At 45.7% G+C, this 21,815-nt stretch overlaps 2 protein-coding genes across 2 annotated transcripts in view; one reads left to right on the plus strand and one right to left on the minus strand.

Moving 5' to 3' along the window:
• Positions 1-11,548: 11,548 nt before the first annotated feature.
• Positions 11,549-21,815, minus strand: part of T265_03207 (hypothetical protein) — a gene marked incomplete at both ends in the record, with an annotated part of 30,253 nt that continues 19,986 nt past the window's right edge. The window contains one exon of the mRNA XM_009167626.1: positions 11,549-11,655. Within this exon, the coding sequence (XP_009165890.1) occupies positions 11,549-11,655 (107 nt within the window). The remainder of the gene's footprint in view (positions 11,656-21,815) is intronic.
• T265_13188 (hypothetical protein) overlaps positions 12,096-21,815 on the plus strand; it is a gene marked incomplete at both ends in the record, with an annotated part of 66,974 nt that continues 57,254 nt past the window's right edge. The window contains 2 exons of the mRNA XM_009167654.1: positions 12,096-12,534; positions 12,570-13,108. Of these exons, the coding sequence (XP_009165918.1) occupies positions 12,169-12,534; positions 12,570-13,108 (905 nt within the window). The remainder of the gene's footprint in view (positions 12,535-12,569; positions 13,109-21,815) is intronic.

The following is a 21,815-nucleotide window of genomic DNA, read 5'->3' on the forward strand; positions in this document are numbered from 1 at the left end:
CTCGATAAACTATGGAATCGTCCACTCTCAGTGGCGGCAATCTATGGTCTGCCTGCATTTCAAATCCAGATGGCGACAAACTGTGTCCAACTACGAGAGGATACACCAGAAGACCTTTTTCTTGAGACCTCTTGAACGCCCGATCAGACACGTATTAACCAAGATCTTCCTGATTACAAATGCCAGCAATCAATCGGCGCAACCGAGCTCCATATATTCCACAACCTTTCCAAGGGCTATAATGTTATGCTTAGATTGATTAATCGCCATGCCACTAAGTACATATCTACACCCTTACTGTCTTGTTTATTTACTTTCCGTCACCCCCTTAATTGTGGTAAACTTTCGGTTTTTCCTCTATTTTTGGACGTTCTCCTATCCGATGCCTCCGAAAACCAATTAGGCCTTACTAAACTCATCTCATCCCGTTTTTTTTCCTAGCTTCCTTCGAGTACACCTGATCGAGACGCGCCGAATGGTTGGTACACGCTCCATCTGATCTGTGCTTCACGCCCAAAGACTTCTTCATTCGGGCCAGAAATACCTGTTACCCTACGTTGGCTTTGTCTTACATCAGCAGATTCCCTGGACAAAACACTCGAAAAATCTGGCTGCTTTCGGGGCCGCACGTCCCAGCCCAAACACCGCTAACATGACGTTCGAAACGGGGTCGTCCGGAAACCGAACTATGTCGGTGCAATGGTGGCATGGTACAGACATACCCAGTTTGATAGCATACTCTCAAATATTCACTTCATACTTTTGATGATGCCCTCGCACGCTGGTAACCTCATCCATGACTGCGATAAAACCTTTCACCTGGCCCCTGCTGCCCCACGACCCATCCACTCTAAACCGCTGAACATTCGGTTCGGTATTAACATCTCGTTGACTTTCATTCTATGCTCCCCACAAAGTCAATCATTTTCGGCGCAGTTGACCTCCCGTCTTGTGCGCTAGAACCAACCCCGTTCCTCAAGGAAATTTTACACAACGCCCTACTCAAGCACTGAACTTAGTGAGTAGCTACATTTTTATTGTAAACTGTTACCATGAGATTCCTGCTGCCATTTATGCGTATTGCTGATTCCTCTGCTTAATCATCCCCACTCGCTTTTAATGGCCCTGGCTACAAGTCCAGCAGTCCAGGGACAGATAAGCCTCACTAATGGCTTTAGATTTCAGATTAAATTGACCGGCCAAACCGAGACAATCCGGCTACCGCACCAGATTCACTGCTCTGTTGCATCATTTTTTCGGTATTTGAGGTTTTCTAATCATGCATCAAAAAGGTTACCTCTTTACAGCCCTCGCTGGCCCCGTTTTTTTGCTCGTCAACTTCAAACCTCAATGAGCTGATCGTGTCTCAGTTTGGTATGCCACCTCATAAAGTAAGATAAACACCTGGTGACAAGAAGAAGGCCTTCGCTGCGGTGTTATTTGTTTGAAACTGAACAGTTACCGACCAGTGGACATGGGAGCATAGCTCTCATATGCGCCTTGTTTACAAAACTGAATACCCGTCTGTTATTTGGATGTCTTATTGAACTTCTCTGGATATTCACTAACTCTTACTTAATTTTAGGCAAATGCTAAAGAGCGACTCCACATATTCCGTAATAGATCTCACTTTTTAAGAGACATCAAGCCGATGTACGAGAAAATATACTACTCGCATGCCTCCCCAACGGTAGTATCACCTCTACTCACCTTCAACTTTTAAAAGTCATTCGCGTGCCATCGATTTTCATTTACCTCCGTCAGGTCGGCTTCGACAGCGGGTCTACTCGGCCATTCTTCGGGTATCATGCCACTTACGAAGCTGCATCCCACTTACTCTTTTTGACCCTCAAACATATTGAGTTTTTTAGACGTTCTCCCGGCGATCGGTAACGAAAATGGCCCTTGCCATCGACTGCCTAGCTTCCGCGACCCCAGTCCACTACTTCCAGAATTCTGGTGATCCTTGCACTTGACCTCTGTGCTTATAGGGTATGTTTGTGCTTTTCTAGTTGCCGTTTTCTTCCCTGGAAGGCGGTCAAATATTCTCGAGCACTTTCTTTATCCTCTGGCTGCTCTCAAGACAGGCGTGTTGTCGCTCGCAACCCAATTTCCGGATCAGACGAGAGGCGCGGATGTTGACCGTATATCAGCATAAACGGGGACTTGTCCGTGGTCGGCTCTATGGAGGCACGATGAGCTAGCAACACCATTAACAAGTTCGTTTCTCAGTCACATCCTTTGGCCGCCAGCCACTTCTTGATTGTTTGGTTATTACATTCGGTTAGGCCATTTGTTTGCGGGTGGTATGGTGCCGTCCTTAGCCGTCTGATACTCGGCTTCTGCAAGCAATTCCTAAACTCTTCGCTCTTGAAACAAAGCCCCCTGATCGGTTAGGATAATTTTTGGCACCTCATGGTTAGCCACGATGTGACTCATTACCACTCCGCTGATCGACGTCACCCGCTGATTCGGCACGACTGCCGCCTCAATCCACCGAGACAGATGTTTTGTCATTATCACGATGTACTGATTCCCGATGGTTGTCACCGGAAAGAGGTCCATGATATCAACGCACAATAGCTCGCAGATTTCTGAGACTGAAATAGGTTCCGTGGGATGGGTTGCCCCTCCCGTGTCCCCTCTCTTCAGTTGGCACCGCCTACAGGACACCACATAATCCATTACCTCATTTCTCATCCCGGAACGAAGTAAGCCGTACATCTTGGTGCACCCTGTATGTGCCAGCTCATGGCATTTGACGACAAGCTTCTGTCTCAAGGCGCGAGGAATCACGAGTAACCCAACATAGTAAGCCGTCATCTTGGTGCACCCTGTATGTGCCAGCTCATGGCATTTGACGACAAGCTTCTGTCTCAAGGCGCGAGGAGTCACGAGTAACCCAACATCCGGATGGATGGCGCTTCAGAAAATCCCGCCAGCTCATTCAGACTCGGCCGTTTCCAGTTCTTTGCCTCCATCTCTGTTCTCAATTCTCCTTCCATCCAACAAGGCGGCTGCCACCTTCCATAACACAGGATTCCGCCGTTGAATTTGCACCAACCTTCCGGGATCTAGTTCGACAACGAGGCTATTGGCCCCAGTCATGAGCCTGGGGACAGCATCTTCAGCCTCTGGTCCTGACAGACAATCAGCCAAGTGGTCCTCCTTCCCTGGCGCGTGCCGGATCATAAATTTGTACTCTTGCAGCTGGAGTTCCCGGCATGCGAGCTTCCCTCGAGGATCTCTGGCCGTCCTGATCCATTCCGGGGGGTTGTGATAGGTTTTAACATGAAATTTTTGTCTAAGCAGGTTTGATCTCAATTTTCTCAGGTCACAGACGATCGTTAAGCATTCTTTCACGATGCTCATGTACTTCTTGTCAGCATTAGTCGGGACACGACTGGTTTATCCGATAACTCTATTTCTCTGCTTTAGGACTGCACGATACCGCAATCACTAGTATCCGTTGCAACAGTGAACATCTCGCCGATCCTGAGCTGTCCGCGTATCAGTTGCTGATCTAGAATCTGTGCTTTAACACGTTCAAAAGCCTCATGCGGTTCTCTGGCCTATTTGAATTCCCGATCTAACCCGATCACGTAGTACCATGGAGCAGCGGTCGCTCTGTAATTTTTAACAAACCAGCTGTAGTATGCTGCTCCCCCAAGAAACGGCATAGAGACAGCCCTAAAACGACAACAGATAGGTCCTCGGTCTTTGACAGTTTTTTGACAAGGGGCCAAACTCTCCTTGACCAACATTTCACTCCAGTAGTGTCGCCGAATAACGAACGATCTGTGTACCGGCTTTATTTATCCGCAAGCCAGCCTTCCGGATTCAAGTGGACTACATGCTCCGGTTTAAAATTGCTTTATGCAACGATATCGCCTCCGTACATGGAAACGCTCTGCAGTTCCTCCGTTAAACAAAGCGCCGGAATTCGTAGGTTGCCCCAGATAAACCAAACGACATCCTTCTAAATTGATATTGGGTGCCCAATCGTGAACGCCGGTTCTTCCCGGCACCCTGCCTGCTAGGCAGTTTTCAGTATCCGGAACGCTGGTTCAACACAGTAAAACATTGGGAATGCCAGGGTAAATAAAAATTCTCCGCACTGTTGCCTGGGCCATCTCCGGTGCCAGATGCACCAGGTGCTCCACACTCAACCGGTCTGTTGCCCTCGCCAACGGTAACTCTGCATGATGCGAAGGCTGCGCACGTTCGACAAACTGGTCAGACATGATAATGATAATGATAATGAGAACGTTTATTTCCAAATTGTGGGTCGCATGCCGTCTGGCATGATCATGCGTTTACAGTCAGAATGGGGCATTACTGAGGGATTTGCGAGTAGTGGTGACTGCGCAAAAAGGGGACAATGTCACAAACAGTGGGAGGTACCCGATTAAATAATAATAATATGTTTCTTTTGCAACTTGTAGGGAACAACAGGCATGAGGTCCGAGTAAATCAGTGACTCAGTTGGCTGACATGAACTAAAACTAGAAAACCATTGCTGGCCATGAGTGACTTGGGCGGTTGGGTAAATGGCGGGAGTCATAAAAAGCAAAAGTGGAGGTGGATGTGGGATAATTCGATTTGTGGGAACACGGCAAGTCTAGTGTCAAAAATATGGTGCAATCTGAGAACAAGTAGACTCACTGGTTGCACTGTTGTTGGGACGTCAGATGAAGGGGTTATGTTGGAAGGGGACAGAGAGGTGGTTGAATTCGAACGAGCAGTCCAACAGGTTGGAATGAATGTCATGGTTGTCGTTGAGGTCAATAAAACGAGCAGGCAGGAGGGCTCGGTCGGAGGAGGAATGGAACAGTTGCGGATGTGCTATCAAACTGAGTATGGCAGTACCGTGCCATCATTGGCCTGACATGCTTCAGTTTTTGGACAGCCCCGTGACGGATGTCACATTTGAGATGATTTGGCTGCGGTGTGCTGTTCACTGGGCAGCGATATTCGTTTCAGCCTGGTCGAGCAAAGAAGCTGGTACGATATGGGATTGTGGTTTTTCTTGGTCCGCTTGGTGATCCTGGGGTTGTAGATCACTGGCCAGTTGGAGTCGATATCTGCTAACCTGGTCGTCCAAAACGGGCACTTCCGAAGGTTAAAGCTTGGGAAGTTGAGGGGATGGAGGAGATTCACAAGACATAGTGAGTTTGTGGGGATATAAAATTCGATAATATGTATCGATATACACAGAAAGGAAAACATGACGACTGCTGCAACTAGGGTGGTGACAAGTGATTATATGGAGTAGGAAATAGATACATTTGTACTTAAAAGGCTGGCGACCAGTGGTTGAGTTTGCTAGCATACGATACTATATTACAAGGGATCTAGAAGAAGCCGATATAAGCGCGCGGGAGCTTGGTATGGGAATCAGATGTATAAGGGCTGACGGGGGTGGACTTCTAAGACAACTGTTTAGTCGGTTGTTTATTGCATGAGTTGGTTAATCCCGGAAGAGATTGTGTGCGCTAGAAATAGTCACCAGTCCCCAAAGCACTGCTATCAATTCTAAACTGTGTGCCGTGCATAGCGATGAAGACTTTCGTGTCTACCACTGGGAGCGGCGAGCGGATGTGTTCTCTGTTTGGATGACGGAATGGGCTCCGGTGCGTTGTAGCCTCTGTTTTGACGAAGGCAGATAAAACTATGCTCACCGATGTAGGCCACGGGCATTGCAGAGCATCTTCGGGTTATCGCAAGTGAACTTTTTTGTTTTTCGTTTTCAGATTATAGGCCAGTTTTTTCATCCATGGTTTGTCGCGTTGCCAGATGCATAACTAAGCCCAGGCGAACCCAAAACCAGCAGTAACAAACGGAAGTCAGCAGTAATTTTTTGATTCCCTGAATTAAAGGCCAGATTCAGAACCACCGGCGATGGGCGATACACCCGTGCTACTGGAGGGGTGGCGGGTATACGAACGCACCATGGTGCAACGTAACAGGGCGACCCTCCCTGCAGGGCGTACCCGTCCACCACACGAGGTTTTATCCCTCGTGAATGCTACCAGATCTGCAAGGTAGCAAACCATCCAAGCAGTCACAAGTGCGGTTTGTGCATTATTGAATACTCCAGCTACCATTTTTTGGTCGGGGGAAAGCAAGACTAGTAAAGACAGCTCAATAAATGGGAACAAGCAAACAGCATACAGACGCTGGCAGAGGCAAGTCGCGGAGAACAAGTGAAATGACATTTGTCAATGAGACGGCGGGTCTGGTATGTTGATACTCACGGCAGTTTCACCAGGGCTGTCTAGAAACCGAAGCATTTCAGTGCAGTGATGGTACGGCACTGTGATACCCACTTTGATAGCACACCCACAATTGTTCACCTCCCACTTTGCCCGCACACTCTCGCCCACACGTTCCCTTAGCGGCAATCACAATCAGTTTTCATCTGTCACCAGCCAGCACTGGGAGGCGTTCATTGAAACCTGCCGAATCTTCTGTCGGATATAAAGATCTCCGCGACTTTTATTTGTACTCCTCGCCAAGCCAGTCAAGATGATAAGATGATATACAGAGGAATACGCTGGGACCAAGCCTGGCTTGAATCAGAGGCACGGGTATTGAAATCGGCTCTGATTCTCTCAATGTTTGTATACAAACGAATCTCAAGACCATCGCGTTGAGAGAAACACGGGTATGGAAGCTCTGATTCTCTCAATGTTTGTATACAAACGAATCTCAAGACCATCGCGTTGAGAGAAACACCCATGCTACTTGGAGTGAGTGGACGCAGCATGCATCTTGGACCGCGGCATCTGGGCGAACAACTCGTAAGTTCTCAACCACCACGTGAACCTCTAATCGGCGTGCATGCTAGAAGATCGCGCACACTGTCTTCAAATTGCGGTCCATGAATCTCACAGGTAGGAGAGCGTGATGATTAAAACCACGACATGTGTGCTCGGAGGTCCTGGAAATGAGCATGGAGTGGATAGAAACATATCCCTCCCATAAAATTTATCACTTCAGGGACGTCTCCAACTGCTCTGAACATCAAAGCTCTACCGCGTTTGCTCCGAATCTGACATAACCAACCCTACTCGCCCATAAAATACTGACCGGAGTCACAACGAGCAAAAGTGGAGATGGGGATGAAATACTTCAAATTGGCAGCAAATGACGAGTTTTGTTTCAGAAATGTGGTCTATTCTGAAACTAAGTATACTCATTGGTTTTTATAGAGTTCAGTTGCAGGGGATAGGTTGGATGGGAGCAAGTAGCTAACACGTAGGGCGACCTGAGCTACGTATACGGATTTTAGTCTTATGGACGAGGCGAGCCGGATTTGTAGGAGAAAAACCAGGCTAGCCATGTTTGAGCGAAAATTCATTGGGCACGAAGGAGCTCGTCCAAGAGACGGGACCGAGTGAAAAATTTGCTCAAAGTTGCGACTCCAGGCCTGCGTGGGTGGGGGTTTGCGGTCAATGTTCTGAAGAAAATAGTCGGGGGAGTGTCATCCTACTGTGAATGGGGTGCCATGCCATCATTGCAATGATGGCATAGACAGCATAGACAGCCCTGTAATGGTCGTCAAGGGTGCCGCGGTCGGACAAGCTGTACGCAGTTCCGTGGCGGCTGGTTCTGGGTGAGACGGAGATTGATACAGAGAGTTAGGTAGTGCAGACTCATGGATAATTTCCCTTTCATTGAGGGGCCGTGTTAGTGTAGACCGAGAAAAAGCCAGTCTGAATGAATAACAGTTCCAATGGGCGTTTGGGCAACTGCAGTAGAAGATAGAAGCTTGGGAAAAAAGCAACGAGAAAGAAATGAAATGAAATCGGTAGCGTGTGGCGAGTGTCAGGAGGTATAAAATGCAAAGGTCAATAGAGAAAACCTAAAAGGGAATGACAGCAGGCTAAATGGACTCAGGGAAGGTGGATATGTTTGCTGATCTAGAAACCAAGTAATACGTGGGCCAGAGTAAGTGCCTAGTTTTAGGAAGGTCAGAACTTTGTCGTCGAAGTAGCTAGCAGGAAAGCTAGCTGTTGGACCATTTGAGAAAGGGCGGTAGTAATTTGCTCACCAAAGCATCATCGCATAGGGTATTTGTTATGCACATAGGGGAGTTAATGTGAGCAGTGACGGTAGACAAGTGAGCGAAAGATGCGGTCGCAGGAAATGAACGCCCGCATAAGAGATAAACAAGAACACTTGGGGGTGGTTGCAGCACTTGTGAGTTAATGCTAACGGTTCCAGGCTGGTGAGTTTAATTGCTAGGACCTAGTAAAAGGACAGTCGGGGTAAATACGCAGATTAGAATAGCTTGGAGCATATTTCAAAAGTGCCACGTGTGAGCTGGGGCGCGGAAAGGCGCTTAGCTCCTTTGATAGAAATATAAGAATCGATGGCCTTTCGAAAGCCTACGTGATGAAGCGCAGCCAGACGAAGAATCGAGCTAGTGGAATGTGGTGGGGCATGTAAAATCACCCGGAAATAAGCGGCGGATTTGCCCGACAAGCATAAAACCAAACAGAGTCTGAAGTGTCCGCCAGGAGTGGATCGTCAATAATAGAGACTGCTATTCCAGCATCAGAGTGCATGAGGCAGCTAGGTCCACGGCGGTAGGAACGATCAAAACGAAGGATAGTGTGTCCCGAAAGGGAGACGAGGCCCTCAGGCGTACTCAATTAAAATTTACAATACTCCATGTCCATTCGGGATGCCCAATCAAGCCTCTGCTCTAATGCTAACTTGCACTCGGCCCCGCGTAATCTACCAGCAGAATATACCTGGGATGTGCTCGCTCGCAAGTTCTCAACCACCACGTGAACCTCTTATCGGCGTGCATGCTAGAAGATCGCGCACACTGTCTTCAAATTGCGGTCCATGAATCTCACAGGTAGGAGAGCGTGATGATTAAAACCACGACATGTGTGCTCGGAGGTCCTGGAAATGAGCATGGAGTGGATAGAAACATATCCCTCCCATAAAATTTATCACTTCAGGGACGTCTCCAACTGCTCTGAATACCAAATCTCCGCCGCGCTTGCTCCGAATCTGACATAGCCAACCCTACCCGCCCATAAAATACGTAGTTCGCCAATGCATGCCCGTACTATATCCCGCACCTCTAGGTAACTTACCATCTTGCAACATTCCATACCCATTCAGGATGCCCCATCAAGCCTCTCCTCTAATACGGAGGGAACATAGCAGCTTACGAATTAAGAGTTTCGGTATTCCACAAAGTTAGCAGGGTCAAACGCAGGAGTCTCGTCAGCGGCCACAATATTTGGAACTGCAGATGAATTTTAGGGGCAACGCCTGTGATGGAGGCGCCCCAGCATCTCAGGTTGTAGAAAATGGGCTACGACGGTTGATTCATCGCGCTTTTAAAGGGCGCGTTTGCTCGCGGTACTATCAGTCATAATTTTGTTAATTACAATGTGCAGGGGGAGATCATGGGATCCATGGAAGAGCCTACGATACTTCTTAAGTTTATGGCGTATAGCTGGTAATCGTGTGGCCGGATGGCAGCCAGAAGCATGTGAAGCTCGAGTGGAAGCAACTAGATAAATTAATGATAGTAGATTGCTGTGAAAGATGTTGGCCACACTTTGCGTGTCGCCAGAGGGAAAGAACTCGTCCCAGGTCTTGTGGCGCAATGAGATTGCAAAGGCTGCAAGAATAACAGGAGAAAATATCGAAGGGTTTAAGGGGGAAGAGCAGGAGAACGTGGAGTACTCGGCCAGCTGCAAATTACAATACAGTGGTCACTGTCAGGAAATATGTGGCTAACAACAGCGGCGGGACACAGATAGCCGTTTAAAACAGCAATGTCCAGGTTGTGAGCTCCGCGTGTTGGTTGCCTTACAAGCTGGGACCAGCTTTCGACATTAAGTTGGGCAAACAGAGGCGAAACGCGCAAAGGAGAATTTCGTTGGGACCAGGAAATCTCAGGAAGGATGAGATCCCCTACAATTAGATTGTTTGGGTGGGATGGAGCTTGAGTGAGAATATGAAGCGCAGCCAGACGAAGAATCGAGCTAGTGGAATGTGGTGGGGCATGTAAAATCACCCGGAAATAAGCGGCGGATTTGCCCGACAAGCATAAAACCAAACAGAGTCTGAAGTGTCCGCCAGGAGTGGATCGTCAATAATAGAGACTGCTATTCCAGCATCAGAGTGCATGAGGCAGCTAGGTCCACGGCGGTAGGAACGATCAAAACGAAGGATAGTGTGTCCCGAAAGGGAGACGAGGCCCTCAGGCGTACTCAATTAAAATTTACAATACTCCATGTCCATTCGGGATGCCCAATCAAGCCTCTGCTCTAATGCTAACTTGCACTCGGCCCCGCGTAATCTACCAGCAGAATATACCTGGGATGTGCTCGCTCGCAAGTTCTCAACCACCACGTGAACCTCTAATCGGCGTGCATGCTAGAAGATCGCGCACACTGTCTTCAAATTGCGGTCCATGAATCTCACAGGTAGGAGAGCGTGATGATTAAAACCACGATATGTGTGCTCGGAGGTCCTGGAAATGAGCATGGAGTGGATAGAAACATATCCCTCCCATAAAATTTATCACTTCAGGGACGTCTCCAACTGCTCTGAATACCAAATCTCCGCCGCGCTTGCTCCGAATCTGACATAGCCAACCCTACCCGCCCATAAAATACGTAGTTCGCCAATGCATGCCCGTACTATATCCCGCACCTCTAGGTAACTTACCATCTTGCAACATTCCATACCCATTCAGGATGCCCCATCAAGCCTCTCCTCTAATACGGAGGGAACATAGCAGCTTACGAATTAAGAGTTTCGGTATTCCACAAAGTTAGCAGGGTCAAACGCAGGATTCTCGTCAGCGGCCACAATATTTGGAACTGCAGCTGAATTTTAGGGGCAACACCGCGTAATCTAGCAGCAAAATATACCTGGAATGTGCCCGCGCCGTCATCTCGGACTTGGAAACAAAACCAGTTGGTGTTCCATCACCAGTTCCGTAAACCCGTGTTATTGGCTTAACCGTAGCCCGATGATGGACATGAGATAACAGATTTTCACGAACATGACCACTTGAGCCTCTAGCAATGAGATGGCACCCAGGCATGGGCCGAAGCGGCATGGGCCTGAAATGTGCGAGCCACGCGGTCACCAAGTAGACCAAATCCTGTACAGGTGTGTGGATCTTATAGATCTCTGTTAGAAACCATACCGGGGTGCAAGTGAGCATATTTTGTAAGTATATAATTTCCTTCGCCGTCGGGAAAGATAGGACTTTATGTTACTTATATTCGCGAAATTGACGGGGATCGAACCAAACCAAACGATTTTGTGGTTTTCTCCTGTACTCCATTCTGAGGCGGAAATTTATCAGAGCGCACCATGCTAACTTGTAGGTCCTTCCGCCTTGATGCATTCCTCTCTACCACTTCAAAGGTATTTGGAATCTATTTGAAATGCGACATTCATGGGAAGGATTTTAGTCATCCGCCGCTTATTATAACGTGTCTAACACCCTGGAACCCGGGACGCTTATCCAATGGTTCGGAAATGAACCCCGTGCCAGCTAGCGAGCAGCGGCTTTAAGTTGCTTGGGAATCTGTTGACACGGTTTTATCACAGCAACCTGAATACCTGCCGTCTCAAATATAATCGTGTTTATAGTAACTTGTCCTGAGAAAACGGAGACGGAATCATGTCGGATGATGGGATTTTTGGACTCCACAATCCGAAACCCGAATCACGAGGAATTGAAGGCGACTGCTGCAAGGCGACACAGAACCCTTTTCAACGGACTCTCCGAACCACTATTGGTACAACTAAAGTTTCTTTCCGGATGGCCACAGTAGGAGTACCTGAGGGTTCCTTTCTGGTACAATCAATTCTAACAAACAACAGGAACCTTTCGGACGTTGTGACACAAAAGCTTTCCTCTGCTTTGATGAGTTACAATCCAAGTTTCCGTCGCTCAATGCTAATATGAGACCCAAATCGGCGACCTACTGACCCCTTATACGAGATTTGTGCTTCCCGCCCGTGTGCGAACCGAATGGATCTACTAACTGCAGCTGTGGGCAAAACTGAACGATCGACCTTGTTGTGACCTTGTCGCGGCAACTCGGGACAAGATAGTTTAAAAGCGATGGGCGAAGACTCGTCTTCGTGCTACCTGAATTCCTTTGCGCGATGCTCGCTGTCTCGTTGCTCATTCTTTCTTGGGGTTGTTGCATGGTATGCTCCGATCCACTACCTGTCCCATGGAGGAGATTGACGCTTGTTGGAAAACTGGGCTCATGGAAAGGAGACGGTTCATCGTACCCATCGGACTCATCACGCTTAGAAAAGATTTATGGGGCTGAGTGGAATTCTACCTTAAACAATATGTGGCAGACGTTTATGACAAAGTACAGGAGGGTATACCGCAGCAAGTATGAGGAAGAACAAAGACTCGGGATTTTCACTGAAAACTTCATCAGAATTAGCGAACACAATGTACTCTTCGAGAATGGCCAAGTCACTTACTCTATGGGCATAAATGAATTCAGCGATAAAGTAATTTTTATTATTTCGCTAATTAACACTTTCAGACCCGCAGCGAGTTGGCTGTATTGCGCGGCTTTCGCCATAGTGTCGAAACTCCGAGGTCGGGGTCGCCGTACATCCCTCTTAACGTATCACCGCCCTCGGAGATCGACTGGCGCACGAAAGGCGCTGTTACTCCGGTGAAAAATCAGGGCAATTGCGGATCGTGTTGGGCGTTCTCTGCTACTGGTGGAATAGAGGGTCAGCACTTCATGGCAACGGGTCAACTTGTCAGCCTTTCAGAACAGCAGCTTGTTGACTGCAGTAGTCGCAACCACGGATGCAATGGCGGTCTGATGGACCTCGCGTTTGAGTATGTGAAGGAGTCTAAGGGAATAGACACGGAACTCCACTACCCCTACGTTTCTGGTACTACTGGTTATGCTAAGCAGTGCAGTTTCGATGCCAAGTATGCTGCTGTAAATGTCACCGGATACATCGACATACCAGAAGGCAAGGAGCTTCTTCTGCAGCAGGCTGTTGGAATTCACGGCCCCGTATCCGTAGCAATCAACGCTGGGCGCTCTAGCTTTTGGGCCTATGAGTCAGGTGGGTGTCGTATTTCAGTTCGGTTTCAAATGCGAACATTCCTTGCTCGACGTTTGGTTAGTATGTCTATGATTTTTTGTGTGGTAGGATTTTGTTCGAAAATTTCGTACCCGGTGTCGGTCTGTTTGGTTATTCCGTCTGACGCAAGTCGATATTTTGTCAGTGGTAATGACAGGATGCAGTTCTAGGTAAGCTCTGAAATGAGACGAATCGCAGCAGTTTCAAAGAGCTCACTGGGCTGGATATATGTTTTTGAAATTCTCAGGCAACTAAGCAAGAATGCATCTTTCATCAAAGCCATCAGCTAACCTGACGCAAACAACGGTGCGCTCTTTCACCTATTCACATACAATTTCGATTGAAACGGAAAGCGAAATGTGTAATGGATAAGCAACGGCGACTTTCGTATGGTTCCACAATGCGATAACGGGCGCTGCTGTGCGTGCTCGGTGAGTTGGGCTTATTAGTTTGCAAATACGTGATTGTAATTGGAAAATATTTCAGCAAGTCACTTATTTGTATGGCATAACCTCGTCTCATGGGACGGGAAGTTTGCGCTCATTCAACGTAGAGAAGGCTGCGTACACTGCGAAATCTGGAGAGCATTGGCAGTACGCGCTTCGTGACATGGATGTTTGTGCAGAAGGGGCTTTCTAGAGCCAAACGCATACCCCACATAGATGGGTGGGTAAGTGTATCGTTACTATCTTCTGATGGGGCTGTATTCACAAAGCGGTCGCAGTTAACACTAAGCATGAACGTTTCACGCCGTCTGTGTTACGGAGTAAATAGTCTACATAACGTTTGGCTGCACCCGCGGACTTCATTACGCAGATCGCTCTTACGATCTTTCGAAATTATCCGACGAAATTCAAGTCATCATAGTTCAAGAGGATCATTTCACCTTCTAAGTACTCAAAAAACAGAACACTATGAGATTGCGCGTACATATCTTAACAGAATAGACCGGTTTTTTATATCCCTGACAGAATACGGTTTCTTCCATGGAATTTAATTGACCTGCGATTGATTGAGTTTATTCTGTTTTCAAATGCACCCCGCCTGAGTTTGCGAAAGTGCTGGTCTGTCATATTTGTTTTAGTGCTCATGCCCTTGTCACGTGAAATCAAATAGTTCGTTTCCTCAGCAATTTGGTTTTATCCTTCCATGCACTTTTCCCATTTTAGGTATATATTCTGATAATCTTTGTGACTCGTACGATTTGGATCACGGCGTCCTGGTTGTTGGCTACGGGGTGGAAGATGGAGTTCCATACTGGTTAATAAAAAACAGTTGGGGCTCGGATTGGGGAGAAAATGGCTACATAAGGATCCTGCGTAATTACAACAACCTCTGTGGTGTTGCTACGGCGGCTTCCTACCCTGTCATGTAATTGTCTGACTCAATACTCACTTCTGTGTTGGCCGCTTCTTTTCTATGTGCTCTCTAACGAGCAAAATCAATTTCGTATCCCTTTGTCTTGTATCCATTTCGGTTTGTCCCGACGTGTAAGCCAAGTATTTCGTTTTTTTCCAAATTCTGTTTGGACACGATTGAATCTTGTTATTTCTAGACTTTTTTGTTTAGATGCAATTAATAAACGACTTTGCTGCACCTTTCTGTTGCGTTTACTTTAGTCATTTGGTTGCAGTCATTATTATGTACACTAATCTAGTGGTGTGTCGCCGTTGTGCGAAACACCCATCGAACTGAATTTAGTATGTGATGTTTCACACGGAGCCTCAGATTCGAGCGTAACTGTGTCGTGAGTCGGCAATGCGTGATCATTTAGCTTTAGATACGTGCTTCTCTCTTACGTCACTGGGCAAGCTTGAGGTTTCAGGGAGACTTTCTATGTTTGTGACCATGCTGTTCAAAAATAGATGACATTATTATTATAGATGACCAATCGATCCAGTCAACAGACCAGCCTAAACATCATGGTCCTTTTTGTCAGTGTCAGGTCTCCAAATTGAAAAAACGACGAGCCTTAAACAATCAGGAGGAATGGCTCAATAGCTTTATGTTGAAAACACGCTACTTTCTGTTCACCCACTTGTACCTCTCTGGGTCACTCATGTCCTTGACCACGCAGTCAGGATTAGGATAGGCGCAATGTGTGTCATCCTGAGTGTCTATCATGGTTGTACAACCATGTACACCATGTAATTGATGAGTCTGTTTGCCTGTTGTTATTTGAGCCCACATTGTACTTCGTGTATGCTCCTGCAGTATCTGTGGTCATAGGCTTATGTCTTAAAGGGAAAGGCAAACGCTTTTTCACGATTCATATGATCTGAAACTGTTAACCGTTAAGGTGGTTGTACTTTTACCTTCCAGTGATCGCTTGTGTTGTTTGCTGTTGAAACCGTCAGCGTATTCTCCAACAGCATAATATCTTAATCTGGGTTGGAGCCAACTCTTTAGTGCGGGTATTCGGCAACTAAAACCGGGCACCGTAACCATTTGACGCAGCTTTATTCAGCTTGACAGGTAGTCTCCGCTTTGTGAAAGAAAATGATAAAATGCTGCTCCTGTTGAGTACATTCAGCTAAATATTTTGAAAGTCTTTCCGAAACGCACCTCTACGAACTTCTCGAGGTAGTTTCTGTAGGCGCCTGGGTAACACCACAAATGACGACGTGTCATTCCCTCTTGTAGTGTCCAAAAGGTAGATTCCTAGGTAACCAGCTACTGGGCGTACCGCTTCCTTTTATATTATTTCCCCCTCAGGTTAGATCCCATTGACTTAGGTGTCAGGAATACCGATTAGCTGCCAACCGTGAAATTGTGTCAGGGTATGGATGTAATGAGTGCGTGTCACGAGTTAATGCGTGATAATCCTGACGCAAGTCTGGATATAACCATTTATTTACCAAAGAATATGTCATACCTATAAAGATCATTATCTTGTAAACCGAATTAAGGATAGAAATGCGTTGAGCAATAGGACTGAATATTGTACTTTGTTGGTTATCATCCGTGTTTTTACTTAAAACCTGAATCATGTGGCCACAGATGCAGTTCTACATAGGTAACATGTAGTATCAAATCAAACTGATCAAACAGCACCCTACGGACTACGCAGATGTACATGCGGTTATGATAGTTAACATAACAAGGGTAATACATTCATTTGAAATAGCAATATAAACGTTTGAATGTCGCACTAATCCCTCGGTTAATCGAACGAGCACCGTAAGATTATAAAAATCAGCATTATAATAATGAATGACCTGAATATGTGTTAACCTCCTTGCCGCAAGTGAATGTGTCCTGTTGAGGTAGGGGGATCGTTCTATGTCTAAGGCTTGGGGTTTGAAGTTTATTGACTTTCGACTGCTGAAGAACCAAAAAGATATTTTACTTAAGATTCCTGTGACAGATGATGTGAAAGGCGCAATGTAAAACAGCTAAGATGGCTTATCTTGTTAGTCACTTGTGAAATTGTTTGTTCGTAAGATAACGCAGCGATCCCGTGGTTACTGGGAGTAACTGTTGTGTATACAGCATTGATGTGGATTCATAGCCCTTTTCTGGGCCTGAAAGGCTACTTGACGCATGCAAGTTATTTTATAGTGAGTTAACTTTGCATATGTTTGCATAGGTTTAATAATTCTCACTAATTTCTTGCAGCAATTAGGAATATTGTGGAGATGTGCCTTTTCCATTATAGTTTTGATTTTGTTGTTGGTGTTCAAAGAGACACACTAAAGTTAGTTGTATTCGCTCGAAAGCGGGAAGAAATCTCCTTGCGCCAAAATGTATGACGTTAATTTATCCTGCACTATTGGGCTGCAACCCAAAGCTTCATCTTTGTGAATGCCCTAACAACATTATCCGGCTCATATTTATTTATTCAATTTGTCAACCACCAACATATATTCACTTGCCGAGTACCGAGTGGAATACACGCCATGCCAGCCGAAACCACAACGCGTCCCTAATTGTAAGAAATCCAGATGATTTAACAAGAGTCCGGTCCCTTATTTAAACTTCAATATATCCTCTAATTTGACTAAGGTAAAATGATCTCAAGGCACAGTAACAGACATTGACATGTTACTCCGTGTTAGGTTAGGCTGACGTTCTTACCCAACATTGGTAACTTACTGGCCTGTGTGACTTTGCCTGCTTAACTAAGGAACGAAACTTGACGAAGTTCACCAGTCGCCAGAACCGTGGTACGAGACATTTAGACAAAGTGGCTCTGAATAAGGCATGGGCCTCTTACCAAAAATTGGGAAATAAGCATGGATGCATAGGTCATTAGCAGTTACGTTGAATGTAAATTTTCGCCATTTAATCTCACATCAGACCCAGTATGACGGACACTTTGTGCCTGATGTGCGAGTCTCGACTGTGCTCCCGCCTACCGCGCCTTGAATAGCATTCACCGTTGTTTGTCCTTTCTTTGGTTGTTGGTCTTAGACGCGTGTTTCCATATCAAAATCTTTACATACTTTGGGATTCACCTCATCAGACTGGAACTGTTCTTGGCATGGTTTCCAATGAGTCGTTTCTCTCTTTTCACCCATATTCTCCTGTTACACTTTCGCATTCATTGCTTGCATCCACTTTTTATGTTTGTGACCATGCTCTTCAAAAACATGACAATAGTAGAGGTAGTATGAATTACTATTGGAAATACCCCTAATGAATGCATTGGGGCGCATTCTGAGGTATATAACAGCTAGAATAGTGACGTAGAACTGCCGCTTGCACAACCCTAGAGTTACACCGCATGCTGCCATAGGCGATATAGTTGAAGGCAGACAGATTTTGCATAGATAAATGGTGATAACCCACTACTTATGCATTTACGCATCCACCCCTTACCAGACAGACGGCAATCGATATGTTCGTTCAGCTGAGAATCATTCGATAATGTTGCACGTGAGTATTTAAACCAAAATTGTAGCTTTACAATCGTTATAGAAGCCACGGGGCATTCTATTTGTTCATAAACCACTGCGAAATTAAGTGGAGCATCAAATTTGCCTTGAAGTCCAGTCAGATGGACAGTATTTCGCTGCCTCGAGAGTGGAATTTAGCCTGAAATAGTCCCGTCATAAAAATCGAATTATTGTTTTATGAACCACAGGAAGTCGTGCAATTATCACTGCTCGAAAGATCTGCAAAATTACCTGACGTTTGGAGAGAGAGACCTGTATTCAAGTAGCTATATGTAGCACATGTAATCTATAGAAAGGACTCTCTGATTGAGCTCAAAGTCAACATTCATACCTGTGACCAATGTTTCCATGCATTTTCGGGAAACATATCATCGCGAAATTCGACCAGGTTATAAGTCGTCTGTCAATGATATCAACAAATGGGTCTCCTACACATTGTGGCTTGTATAACCATGCTTCTTATGTGTATTCGTAGGGCCGCTTTATCCAATTTTCAATAAAAGGCATTCATTTCGCAGACCGCACTAAGCTTTTACCCGGAATGTATGGTGCATCGAAGGCAGAACTACTCTGTTCTTGACATTTTATGTGATTTAAAGGAGCACAATAAACGAATTGAAAAGTGAAGTTTATCATTGTGAAACATATAGTTTTCTGAGCACATGAACGAAGTTGTTCTGGTTCAGAAACTTCTACTACGGATAACTAATTACTTAAATTGATCAATCTGTCCAAACAAATAAATCCGTTCAAAAATACCGTAGAACTTAAAGGTTGACTAAAAGCATGCTGACGTAGCAAGTTGGGGAAATATTTGATAAACGAAAAACACGTCTGCAGTTGTTCTTGTCCGATGGAGTTGTGCTGAGCAGTTGCTCCCGTATCGGCGCAAGCTCCATTGAGCCTAAGCTGTCCGGCTGTTTTGAGCTGAATCGATCTTCATGCACCCAGTTAGGCGCTGCGGCAGCTTGTCACCGTTTTTTCATGTCACTGAGTAGCCCTGATTTATGCACGAGGTTGAAGAACGCACTGTACAGCTGTTTATTTCCCATTAGCAATCTTGAGCACAGTGCTTCGCGGCCTCCCATTAGAAATTGTGCTCACCGACTGCAGAAAATCTCGAGTGAAATTGCCAAATCTCCCTATGCTACAAACGAGGGTAAAACAATTCTTAGGAGCAAATAACAGCCAACGAAGTTTAGTGTTATTTTTCAGGTACGCACATCCTACATTTGGCCCAGGATAATATCTCAGTGCACTTTGTTTGGTAATTGTGAAATGGATTGAGGAAAGTATTTTCGCAATTAGGTGCTGGTCGATTTATTTAGGAATCTTTCAAAGTCAGGAGAACCTTAGCGCAGAGCATCATGCAAGTTCTATTGGCCAATAATAAACAGGACCTCGGGGAAATGTCTTCTAATTTGTGTGAAAATGCAAGCAATGAAGAGGTAGAGCCATTTAGTTTGTGTGGAAACGCTTTCGACTTACTATTTGTTCAGCCGTTTTAGGTATTTCCATGTTAAAAACATCTGGTTTGGCATGTGTGGTTTGGCAAGCCACATAAGTAGATTTGATATCTATCACGACAAAACTCCAATAATTGACCCTAATTTTCGTGTAACCAAATAGAACAAGCCCCAGTCAGGTAGTCGAACCGGCTTTCAGTTGCCGATGATCACTCAACAGTGTGTGTAATAATTTTCGGATAATCTTTCAAGCTGAGAAGGTTGCGCGAAGAGACATGTAAAAACCCTGTCGTGTTGCTGTTGGGAGCGTCCTCATCTGGACTATGAGTTTTGCAAGAGTGAGTGGATTTCTTGGGATAAACTGACCCGGGTGTAAGATGTGCAGCGTTACACATTGCTCTTGCGTTCACTCCGTTCACTGTGTCGGAAAGCGCTGCAGCAAAGTGTAAGCATAGTATACGAATTTGAATTTGCTGGACGTACTGAACGACAGACCGTGAAATTAAGACACTATCATTCTTGTTGTTAGCAAATCGTTACGTGTAACATGACAGTCTTGTGAGAGGTGTCCTTCTTACTACTTTGACTTGCAAGACAGTCACAAGTTTGCTGTGGAATTTTCGACAGCCCACGACAGCCTTTGCCGTTCCTGAAACTCACCAGGTAGGCGCACTTTCATGGTCTCCGTCACCTTGATGGTATTAGTACTCAGCTGATGATGAGAGTAATGCAATTCAGAAGGCGTATGTGCACTAATAGAGATATTTAGTGTGGTTGCGACACGTATAAAAATGAATACAATGCGAAATGGCCGTTACACGTATTCCATGATTATCCGTGGACTTGGAGTGTTTAGCTGACTACTTGCTCCCTGCGCGCGCGCGAGTCCATGCGTGTTGACTGTGTTGTCGCTTCCTATATATAGGAAAGTTTGATGTGTGTATAAAATATGAATCGATCCGATGCGTGCAAGACAGAAACTGACTTGTAGTCGGTCAAGGTTGCGGGTGGAACGGCGTTTGTCACGTGACTTGTGTGCTTGTGTAGCAGGTAAGTCGTGGGATCTAGTAAACACCCATGTACTGGACAAATTAAGTGAAGTTGGTTGAGGGGACATGGAAATGTCCGCTACAATGGAGATGTTGACATCGCCTTCTTCGAGGCTGTTTTGAGTGTTCAAACACTTCAGTTCTACCTGGCACATCGGCCTTAATTTCCCGATTGGCGCACTAATCAGTTTGCATGTTTGTGCAACCAACCTGAACAAGAATTCTCTTGTTCTCTTTTGCTTTACGTCACCCCTTCAGCAGTCGTCACACAAACCAATCACCGATTTCCGACAAATGAAAGAATGCACTCCCATTCAAATCAAAACATTTATATCTTTCAGATCTTTGTTGACATCGCCTTCTTCGAGGTTGTTTTGTGTGTTCAAACACTTCAGTTCTACCTGGCACATCGGCCTTAATTTCCCGATTGGCGCACTAATCAGTTTGCATGTTTGTGCAACCAACCTGAACAAGAATTCTCTTGTTCTCTTTTGCTTTACGTCACCCCTTCAGCAGTCGTCACACAAACCAATCACCGATTTCCGACAAATGAAAGAATGCACTCCCATTCAAATCAAAACATTTATATCTTTCAGATCTTTGAACGCAATAGGTTAACCGTGACAACAGACCAGCTCAGTTTCTTGGAATCAAACTGGAGCGGAAAATCACAGCAGCCATTTACCACCCATATGAGAAACGGTAGGCACAAACAAATAATTCAGCAGGCGTTCGTCAAGAGGGCTGACATTCAAAATCCCGGGAGGCAGCATTCATCTATAGGTTTTCGCGTCCAACGAATTTGGTCAAAAGTGTTTTCATCAGATCGACGTAGATGTAGGATGGAAGGCATACCCATTCATGCAGGGATGTCTTGTGCATTAGTACCGTTTTGTAAACACGTATTTTCATATACACGACAGGGCAGTTCCTAAAGGGACTGTGTGATTAACTACTTATGTTACACACATTCATCGAAATTGTACCTCATTGATGAATCCTTGTTCGTCCACTTCCAGATTTCCAGTTGAAATCTGGCCGCCTTCAAGTAGTTGGTCTCTAAGGCCAGCATTCCCGCTTAGAAACAATCGTTGGATATAAAACGTGAGGCACATTTTTTCGCCACCCTGAAAATAGAATATTCTGAACGCAGCAACCTATGTGTACGACCACAACTGGCCTTGTATGCCTTCATACGACGCAATCGGTTTTCCGGTTGCACCTTGTACAACAAGAAGCAAAAATAGTTTGTTGATAACTTTTGAAGCTTG

The sequence above is a fragment of the Opisthorchis viverrini genome, assembly GCF_000715545.1.
Source record: "Opisthorchis viverrini unplaced genomic scaffold opera_v5_44, whole genome shotgun sequence".
Lineage (NCBI taxonomy): Eukaryota > Metazoa > Platyhelminthes > Trematoda > Opisthorchiida > Opisthorchiidae > Opisthorchis > Opisthorchis viverrini.